Source organism: Pygoscelis adeliae, unplaced genomic scaffold (genome assembly GCF_000699105.1).
Source record: "Pygoscelis adeliae isolate BGI_AS28 unplaced genomic scaffold, ASM69910v1 Scaffold245, whole genome shotgun sequence".
NCBI classification, from domain to species: domain Eukaryota; kingdom Metazoa; phylum Chordata; class Aves; order Sphenisciformes; family Spheniscidae; genus Pygoscelis; species Pygoscelis adeliae.
The window spans coordinates 447347-458033 of record NW_008824766.1 but is presented as its reverse complement, the minus strand read 5'-3'; the positions used below and the strand labels follow the sequence as shown (position 1 = coordinate 458033).

The 10687-nt window shown below is 43.8% G+C and overlaps 1 protein-coding gene across 1 annotated transcript in view; it reads left to right on the top strand.

Annotated features, from left to right (window-relative positions):
* The window catches only part of ARMC9 (armadillo repeat containing 9), a 70571-nt gene extending 67240 nt beyond the window's left edge, over nt 1–3331 (top strand). The window contains exon 24 of the mRNA XM_009323592.1: nt 3266–3331. Within this exon, the coding sequence (XP_009321867.1) occupies nt 3266–3288 (23 nt within the window). The 3' untranslated portion in view covers nt 3289–3331. The remainder of the gene's footprint in view (nt 1–3265) is intronic.
* The last annotated feature ends 7356 nt before the right edge of the window (nt 3332–10687 follow it).

The following is a 10687-nucleotide window of genomic DNA, read 5'->3' as shown; positions in this document are numbered from 1 at the left end:
TCCTATTTCCAGGCTGTCACGTGAGCAGTTAAGAGACACGCTTTTTCCTGTCTCTGCGTGGAGAAAAGTGGCCCAAATTCTCAGAAGTTTGGGGGGAAGCTTCTAGTCTCAGATTAGACTTTCTCTAGATGTCATTAGACTTTTTCCCTTTCTTTAGGCACTTGTTCACTCCACTGTGTAACTTGTTTAATGTTCTTGAATTTGGATCCCTGGGTGTGTCTACACTGCAACTGAATGTAGAGAAGATGGGCTCAGGGCAGCCTAGTAAGCAGACAGCCAAACATGGTGGTGTGCAGCTTCTGGGAGTCATCATTCTGCTGGAGACTTGTATTTAAGAACCATATGGATGTCGTTGCCTGAAGAGGTTTAAGCAGTACTAGTTTGTAGTGGGCTCAGTAGAGAGGAGGGCCATGACTTGAGGTTAGAGGGAAAGGATGGATGTTTGCTTTAAGTCAGCCAACAAGCCCAGTAAAGTGGAAATGTTGATCTCAGATGCTCACACAACAGTAAACACGTGTATGGTGTGTAAGCTGTGGGGTTTTTTTGCGGGGAGGTGGAATTTATAGGATTTATAAGGGATTAGATTATAAGACTGCATTCTTCAGTAATGAGTAAGCTTTTTCTCTGGAGTGCGGATAGCACTAGCTGGATTCAAATACACCTCTGGGTCCATCCTCAATGAAAATGGCAGGAGCTATGTGCTGTATATTCTTATTCCAAACATATTGTAAGAGGTTTAGTGATGACTATTTGATCACAATGTAACGTCAGCTCTATTCTTTAGCTGTAACTGTTATCTTTAAACATTTCACAAAAACATGGTAACTCATAATACCTTGCAAACCTTCCCAAGAAATCTGAGGTATATGTATATTGTTAGCTCCTCATTACGGGTAGGGAAAATGAGACGCAGAGAATTGAAATAACCTAGTAAATCAGCAACAGAGCTGGAAAGAGCTTCCTAAGGCTTCTGTGTTGCTCACTCACTGTTGTTCCACATAGTTGCATGTGCAGGGAGATGGGGTGGTTTCATTCAGGGAGTACAGGTGAGGCAATGGAAAGGAATGTCCTTGGTGGTTAAGGGAGGTTTTGACGTAGAGACTACTTGCTTGAACAGTCCTGTGCTTAGGTAATAACTGCCCGCTCTTTCGGCTTTACTTTTGCTTCATATGCTCTGTGTTTTACCTCCGACATCAGTGCTTTCTGTTTCCTGTCATTGGAGCACTGTTCTGCCCTGACTGAATGTGGTGTTAACACCCGAGACTCTGTCCCTGGTTCCTGTTTCGGTTCATTTACAGAAGCACTAGCTCATTGAAAAGGAGAAGCTCTGCTGAAGAAGGGAAAAGCATAGTGTGTGTGTGTGCCCAAAAACTCCTCTGCATTTTCTAGTTTCTCCAGGGCAGCTTTACACTCCTGGGTGTGTGTGTCCTATTAAAGATGCAACATACATACGTTGCTCTCATAGGGCTCTGGAGTAAGTTCCTTTTCTAGTGGCACAGTGATTCATGTATTTTATTTTGAAATTGCATTAAAGCAGAGCGTGATCAGAGTTCTACATCACTTGGGTTTCTCTGTTGAGTCAGTATATGTAATTTGTAAGTCCAGACACTTGAGCTCTTCTAACTTTTATTGGATAGGATTTGTCTTACCATATACCTCTTATCTTTGCTGTGTTTGTGCATCCTAAAGTGGGTATAGTGGGCATCACATCTTACTATGTGTCCATTTACCTTTTTCTCCTGAGTATTTTATGGGGGTTCCAGGTAATTGTTTTCTATCTGTCCACATGTGCCATGAGACAGGCTTGGTGTCAGCAATTGAATGTTAAACTCTTATCTTCCTGCTAAAAATAGCAAAGAAATTATTTTGCAAACAAGTCATCTTCCACTCACTTTGTGTATATGCATCCTCCATTGCTGTCTGCTGTCACAGAGCACCTCCTAGTTATTGTCCATCTTGCAGGGCCTTTCACACAGGTTTTCATGGTTGGGAAAAGTGAGAGGAAGGTGATAAGGACCAAATTTTTAAAGGACTAAAAAGGGCTTTAAGCACCTATGTCCAAACCTGAGGTTCTCAATGGTAATTAAATTCCCAGCTGTTACTTAAAGGTGCAAGGGGGCATCTGAAGCAGGTGAGCCCCTAATGTTTCCCTAGTAAAGCTCTGTGCTACTGTTCCTTTAATTTCCTATCTGACTTATCTGTAAGTCAAAATTGGTATCAGCTGCACAGATATCAGCAATCAGTAGATTTCAGCAATTGCTGCCTCCCATTTGCCTGCTGCATAGGTATGTAGGTTTTTACATATCAAGAGAGACTGTCCCAGTGGAAGACTGTCCTCAGTTTGTGGATTTCTTGGTATTTCTGGAGAAATACAAGTTTTTATAGCTGATGGGCATGATGAGAAATGATGAGTTTCTGATTGTACTTAACTTGATGTGCTCACTTATTTTAGAGACATATTTTTAGCTTGCTTTTAATATTTATTAGAGGTGTATTTTCTGGAAATAAGTTGCTTTTACATAAACCTAGCTGAACTAGCAGGACTGCTCCTCTTGGAGCATGGAGTGTGTGGAATGCCTGAGGAATGCAGAGGAAGCACAGGTACTTAGTGCAGCTACGGGCCTGGGGCGAGATTCCTGCCTGAGATGCAGCCCGCTGCTGTTAGCCGAGCTCTGAAGCTGTACCTCAAAGCAAACCCAAGCTCCTCCAAATAAAACCAGCCACGCTGGGATTTTCTGTGGATTCCACTTCCTAGCTGGTACAAGGATGACACTGGCGGCATGGCTAGAACATAAGGTGGACCTCCAAATCTAGACTTTTTCAACTGCACACATGTGCTCCATGTGGATGTGGTTGAATGGCTTAATCTATCCCGTTCCTTACTCTGCACCTGTTCCAAGCCCCTCTGCATGGGCCTGCTCAAGCTGTTTGCAGTGTACCAAGTTCTGTCTAGGGCACAGTGGAGCTAGAGTAGGACAAAAATCTCTACCGGAAGAATGAGGAATGATTTTTGTCAGGAGTGTGACTGGGCCCTGGTGACTCCCTGCTCCTCCACAAGTTCTTTCAGCGTCCCCTGACAGGTGGTTGCCATAAATACATCCTGCATTTTTAAGTTGCAACATCAGTGGTTAAGGTGCCTTTGTGCATGTTCTTTGCGGTGTTTGTGTCACTGTACAGGTTGAACAAGTGTTGCCCTCAGGCAGCTCCTGTCTTGAAATAAATCCTGCTTTCAGCTGACAGACCCTTTCTTGCTGTTTTTCTGCAGGCAGCCAGTCCTACAGGAAGTGAGAACAGTTCCTTTCCTCGAGAATCACCTGTCACATTGCTGAAGGACAGAGCCAGCTTCCTGTAATGAGCTTTACTGGCGACCTACTGAGAAGAGAGTGAGGTTATTGACATTGCACGGTGTGGATCTTGCACAGTGGTTCAGGGATTATCTGATGGGATGCATCTGTTGTAGTCTCTAAAGCTGGCTAAGACAAGGGCCTTGTTATTACAATTCAAGGTCTCAGTAGCAGCCCAGGACCGATATGGGAGATGGATATAGTCCCAATGTCTCCGATAGTTTACTCTAAAGTGACATTGCCACTTTGAGAAGAAACTCTTGCTCTCTGCCTTCTGTGTCAGAGTAAACGGCCTTTGGAGATGGTATGTAGGGGTCAGCACAGGAATCTGATGAAGCAACTGTCTTGTTTACATATTGCTTGCTGAACTAGCCTGCCACTTGCTTCTTTAAAATTATGCCTTTGTGAATGAGTTGGGGGATACCCGTGTTCAAAGGATCTGCGCTAGGAGGGAAAATGTACGCCATTTGTGCAGAGCCTCACTGCCTGGAGCAGTCTTGTGTGGAGTGAGATCTGTGTTTGGCCACCAGAGACTGGAAAGAAAGTATTTCATCAACTTCTGATTGACCTGTGGCAGTTGAAAAACACTGTGCCAGTGCCCAAGGCAGCATCCATGCTCACCTCTGAGGATCTGATCAGCAGCTTTATCTGCAGCAATTATTCCTATTCCTTCTTCCTATGTTTTTTTCTTAATTGTATGGTTTAACATTTGTGGAATGAATAATCCATTTTTTCCACTGGAATGAAGAACTTTGTTTCTTCATTCATGGAAGAAACCATGAGAATGTGAACAGATCGGAAGCAACTTTCTCTTTACGTGTGGCTGTGGACAATCTTCTTTGATCTTTGTTGCTTTTTTATGTTCTTCACTTCTGAGCAACGACTGGTTATGTCTTTATGGAATTTGTGCTGGTCTTCAGTGAATATGAAGTGCTGGCTAAGCAAGAGGAAGCCCCTCACTAAATAAAAAACCAGCAGTTAGTTCTGCCACTGAATTATGAAGCTAGTGCTGTTTGTTGTTTCTCTCAAAAGTAACAGTGAACAGGAAACGCTGAAGTCTTCAATCGGGGTTGGCTTTTCAGTAATATCCCCTCATGTGACGCAGCTGTTAGGACAATAGCAACAACTTTTCCAGAAATGCAGTTTACCTTGAAACTTGGCTGCCACTGCAGCAGAAACGCACAAAAAGCAGGGATCGTATTATTTGCCATAGGCAGACTTCAAAAGCAAATGCTTTGACAGGTACAAAAAGGGAGAAAGTGAGGCTTTTGTTTTGGAGTTTCACCTTGAGAAACAAACAAACGGAACACAGCCTAAAAGGTAAAGCAACTCCAATAGTGAGACACTACCTTCCCTTAGAGTAAAGAGTTGTAAAGCCACCAATTGTTTCCATAGGATCAGAAGAAAGCTTTACGCTTCTGCTGAGACCTTGAATTGTGCCTCTTGGCATGTGGTGGCAACTGAAGAGCCAAGGCCATTTCCTCGTGTGATGTAGTTGCCATGACACACCACGCTGTGTCAGATGTTTGCAGAAAGGGCTCCCACACACAAGTTCAGGTAACACCTTTGGATAATAGACTTAAAATTGGAATCGGGATGTTTTGTAGGAGAAAACATCCCCCAGTTTAAAATCTAGTCATACTCATGTGGAAGTTACAATTTACTGCTCGGTAATTTCAGGGTGTCCACAGGCCTAACACAAAGCAGGCAGGGTACAGGTGTTGCTTTCAACTCCCAAACTACATAGGACATAAAGTGATGATAGACACTTGATAGCCCCTGTTGCATAGATCTCCATGCTAGACAAAGAAATCACAGAATATCTCTGACTTGTGCTTAGATTCATCCCCCTCCTCTCAGAGTTGATAAACACAATTAATGGGAAAATGTCCTCTGGTTCACAAAAGGGCAGTAGTGGAAAACAGTCATAAAAACTCACCTAGTGGTTTTCCAGGGTAGGCAGCTTTTCTTTTTCCTCTGAAATGCTGTCTTTTTTCCAGCATGTAATATCAATGGCCAAGTTGTTAACACTGAAGTGCTAAGCACATTCATTTGCATACGCAGATAACACAGAATGCTCCAGTGGATAACACAGAATGCTCCAGCAGTTGAGTTTTATTTATTTTACAGCAGTGCTGAGTTTCATGTTGGAGCAGATCTGATTCTCTGAGATGCAGAGCAGCTTTTAAAAAGTGTTGAGTGCAGACTGGTTTTTTTTGGGGGGGGGGACGGACGGGGGGGACGGGGACGGGACGACAACAACCCCAAAACCTCACTGGCTTTACCATTAGTTGAGGTCAAAGCTGTATCACTCCTTACAAGTCAGCTGAAGGTGGTTGGTACGCACGGCTACAACTGCTCCAGCAGATCAAGATTCCTGAAAAACAAAATGCATCTTGCAGAACTGGACTGAAAGGAACAAGCTGAAGTTTATGTACTTGTGTGTTTGTTTCTTACTCGGGCCTATTGCAATGCAGAACTCTATATGTACATTTTTCCATGTTCAACTCTTAGATGTTTTGGAATGTGAGTATACAGTTTGAAAACTGAGACTGTTTTTTATATTAATGCTTAAGAAACTTAATTTTCCAAATACTTGAGAGAAACTATGGATATGCTTAGAAATAAATTATCAGCTGAGCAGTAATTTGAGAGGCCAACGAAGTAATGTGTCCTTCTTTTCTCTGTCTTGTTCACAAAAAGTCCCTGTGATGCCGGTTGGAAGGTTTTGACGATAATGAAAAATGTTGATTCTGCCGTTGTTAGTAGGACTCCACTATTTGGGGTTGAAAGGTCCCTGGGTAGAGGGCAGTAACACACACATAGCAAATTCTGCACCTCACGCTTAAAAGTTGTTAGGTATTTTTTGTACTTGCCATGTAGAGGCTGCTGCTAGATACAACACCACCCTGGTAAATTCATAATGGGAGCAGTGGAAATTGCCTGCCTGAATGAGAGGGGTGTGATTGTACTTAAAGTGGCTGCAATTTTGTTTACAATAAGCAAATACAGTTATTGCATATGACACACAGATTTGCAAGGGAAGTTTTTCTGGGACCAAAGTGTTACGTGGTGCTAGCATGTCTTTTGGATAGAACTTCTCTATATTCAGTGTAATTTTGTTTATGGACAGTGTTGTATGAGACATAAACTGCATAAGTCTATTTAAATTTGCATGGAGGGCTCATTCTGTACAAGTGCTTTAAAATTATCTGGCAGTGACAGGGTAAAAATGCTTCTAAAGGGATTTTTTTTTTCTTTCTCTTTTTGATAGGTTGGTTTGTTGGGCTTCATGAAGAAGGGTGTGCATTTGTTTACATTTCACTCTGGTTTATTATCGACAAATTCTGTCCTCAACAGTTTTGTCTCCACCTGAGTTGAAACCACAGCTCTGTTCTGTTCAGCCTGGCCTGCCTCTGCAGAGGTAGCATTGTTTACTCAGAAGTGTTGCAAAGCAGGCATGAACCACTCATTGTTCGTGGTCTCTCATGAGGAGAGCCCAGGCATGTGGGATGCCACCAGTGACATTGGTTTGGTGTCAGAAGTATTATTTGTTGGAGGATTTAGGTGTGTAGGGGAAGACAAGCAAGGAAGTTCTCTGGAGGAAACATTGCTGTGATGGGGAGGGACAGTGGTTGCTTGGTTTGGCTTTGAGTTGTTTCCTTCAAAATAAGTTCCACTAGTCTTTATAAATCATGGTGGAGGTTACAGTGTAGAGACAAAAAGTGCTGTGTTGCATTCATGCACATCTTTGAGTAGTGGTAGCAGAAGAGCAAACAGGCTACCTTCCTCCCAGGTATTTAAGTACATCCAGACTTACCTTTTAGCTTGCGGCTTGAATTCATCTTTGAGCCAGAACTTCCTGGCAGTTTGGACCATCCTCACACTTGCTTGCAGTCTGGCTCAATATTGGAACAAGCCCTTTCCCAGGAGAGGAAATGTTGGAGAGCTGGGAAGTACACCTTGCTCAGTGAGCTTAATCTAACCGAGGAGCGTGAGCTCTGCAGGCCACCTTGGACGCACCTGGCTGTGCCGTGTGGCACGCTGAGCTCAAGGAGGTGTGTGGGCATGGCTAGCAAAGGGGATATAGATGTAGCCTTGCAAACCTCCACTGACCCCGGTGGGAACTAAGTACCAAAATACCTCTGTGACTAAGCCTTGTGGGCTTCTCCAGGCCATGCTTGCACTTTCCTAACCTCTGCTATTCATATAAATTGTAAAAGGAGTGGGACTCTTGAGAATTTATTGATGGGTGAGAAGCAGCAAGATGTTTTAAGGCAAACAAAACAGTACTTAAGACCAGACTGTTCTGGCCAAGCTGTATGGGAATCTGCTGCTAATAGATTTTAAAAAGAAACCAACTTCTGGGTGCAGAACATAGAACATTGTCCTACTGTGTTATCAGACTAGTAATTCTTCTAGCCTGGCATCTTGTCAGTGGTTGGGATCCGATGTTTCAAAGCAAGTTTCTTCCCAACTCCAGGCTGCTTTCTACCCTGCACTGGAAGGACATTGTATTCAGTTACAGGATCATGATCCAAATTTCCGCTCTTTAAGGATCTGATGCTCTCTAAACAACAGGCCAAGTGGCACACCCCAGGACATCTAATAACTTTCTGGAACAGGTCCTCCTTTTATTACAAGTTCCCTCAGCAGTCCTTGGCATATGGTCCAAGTTTCCAAGAAACTAGGGCGGTAATTTGTTGCAGTGAAAGTGAAAACGCTTCACACAAATGGTAAGAAATGCAGGTGACCGCTTTAAATGTTTGTTTTCTTCTTATCTTCTTCAAATACTGGAAATGCCATTCTGATATGATTTTTAAGTCCACAGGTTTGGTGAGTGTCCGTTATTTTGGCCACTCTGAGTGTGAGTGACCTAGCACTGTATTTAACTTAAAAAATTATTTCCAGTATGTCTTGCTGGTTTTAATTTTAAAAGCCTTTAAAGTGTTACTTCATTTTATTTGTTTTTCTTTTAATGATGCCAAGAGCTAATAAACAGGACGAATAAAGAGGAGCGGATACCTGAAACAGTAACATTCGTCCTGCAGATGTTTCAGGTGCCTTATATATTAGGCTGTAGCTGACAGCTATGAATGCAGAGGCCATCCGAAAATCAGACCACCCTGAGGGATTTTAGGAGGTGAAGACACCTCCCTCTGCTGCTCTCAAGGAAAAATTCTGGCCTTTGTAGATCCAGATTTCATTAGACACATAGTCCTCCTGCTCCGAAGAGTGAAAAAGTTGAGCTAACGTGAGGATGGGATGTAAATGCTGGAAATAGCAGCTCTGTGCCAAGTGATACAGTTCCTCATTTGGTCTGCCATGTGCCCGTCTGACTGCCCTAGCCCTTGTCTGGATCCGGCTGACTGCTGGCAGAGGTTGAATGCTTCCTGAGAACAAATCACTTTATTGTTCATGTCTGCTCATGCACTGCCTTTTGGGAGCGTGGTTCATGTTGATAGCAAGAAGCAGGACCATTAGCACCAAATGAATTCTTTGTCAAACAGCATGTCTCGCTGAAATTTTTACCCTTTTCTCTAACTGCTTTCCCCCTGGCTTGAATTTGCAGTATCCTAATGGACTGGCTCCTATTAAGCAGATGACTTGTTTAATTTTTTTTGTTAACTCAGCAGATCGTGGCCTACCATGATTTTCCACGAAGCTGGTTTTCCTCCTCTTCTAGGTGAACAGCTGGGAACTGAAATGAAGCAGCTCTGGGACTTGAGGAAAACAGTTCTGTTTCGATTAAGCCCCTTCCATCCTCAAGCCCTGTGGGAACTGGGCTGTTTGAAACAGCCAAAATTTCCGTCCTGACTAACTGCACCAAAAGCTCCATGCCAGGGAGCTCCTAGTTGTGAGCCTCACGGAGTGGTCCACAGGCAAAGTACAACAGCGGTTCTCAGGGGTCCCATCACTCCAGCCATGCCCTGGCAATACTGGCTACAGCCGCCACCGCTGTCCTGTTTCTGCCCGGATCCAGGGATTGGGACTGGAGTCTGGAGCGGCTGGCTGTGCCAGTGTAGCCACACTGCAGCTGGGGACAAGTAATGGATTGGGAGCCAGCACAACTGGTCCCATAGCTCATAGTCAACCTCAGTGCTTATGTGACATGAGGACACGAGCAGCTTGGCCCATAACTAAGGCTTTTAGGCGCTACCACAATACACAGTAACAGCAAGAAGAATTTGGCTTGCTTCACCCAAAACTTAAGAATTGGTCTGGTTGAGTTTTCAGTCATGCGTACATGGAGCTGACCTGAAGTTTAGTGTCGTCTTCTCACTCAAATTCGGGACCTGAACGTTGCAGAGCGTGGTTCCCCATTTGTGCAGAATGGGAGACAAATAATGTACTTCCAATTTGTTTTCCACATAGATGAAAAACTTTGAGTAGCTAAATGACTGTTTCCTGTACAGTAGTTTAAAACCTCAGTGTGCTTTGGACAGGGGCAAGGAGAGAGCATCATAAGACTGTGTTTCTCTCTAGCCCTTGTTATCCTCATGACTCTGAAGATGCAGGTGGTGAGGATACAGGTTTTCACAAAGCTGTGCTGAGTGCTGCAGGAAGGCAGGTCTAAGTGACTGTGAACTTCCACAAATCTTGTCGGGGCTTCCAAGGTTCTCTGAAACCACCTTTACAGCAACTCAAGCAGAAGCCAGTATCAGCAATTGTATGTCACTTCCCAAGTCACCCCAAAATGGCAGCAATGAGAATTGATTTCATCTCGAGTGCCAGCAGGGTGTCTTGGCTCCTGGATCGTGTTCATGCATGGGGCAGAGACCAAGGCTTTTTAACCAAAACCAACCCAGGTGATCTTACACATTTCTGGTAACAATAACACATTTGTGTCTGTGGAATCCAATCTGAAAAAACATATATCCTTGCTGTAAGTCTCATTATTTTCATTACTTGTTGCTGGTGAGATAGAAATATGTCCTTATTTCAACCCAGTCCAGCTTCCCCCAAGCGGCTGTGAGGAGGCAGCTAGTTTTCTACAAGCACTCTCTCCTTGCTGGCAGCAGGGGATGGTTTGAGCCTTTGTGGAAAGCTGATTGTTTTGTTCAGGTGCCTGAAATGAGTTTCAGAAGGAACCTCAGCACATGCATAAAAATCTGGCCCTTTATCCTGCAGCAGTGGCCTCTCTGAAAAGTGTCTGTGTAGTTTCCTGTCTCTGCTTCCTTCCCTCGCTCTAACTTTTTGTTTTGTTTGAGGGGGTTTGCCTTATTTTTTCCTGCAATGGGAATTATTCCATAGGGCTGGATCATGTTCGTGCATTACAGAGGCGAAGGAGGCTTTGAAAGGTGCTCGTCCCAGGCTGGAGCTCTCTGAAAACTGGCTGGATG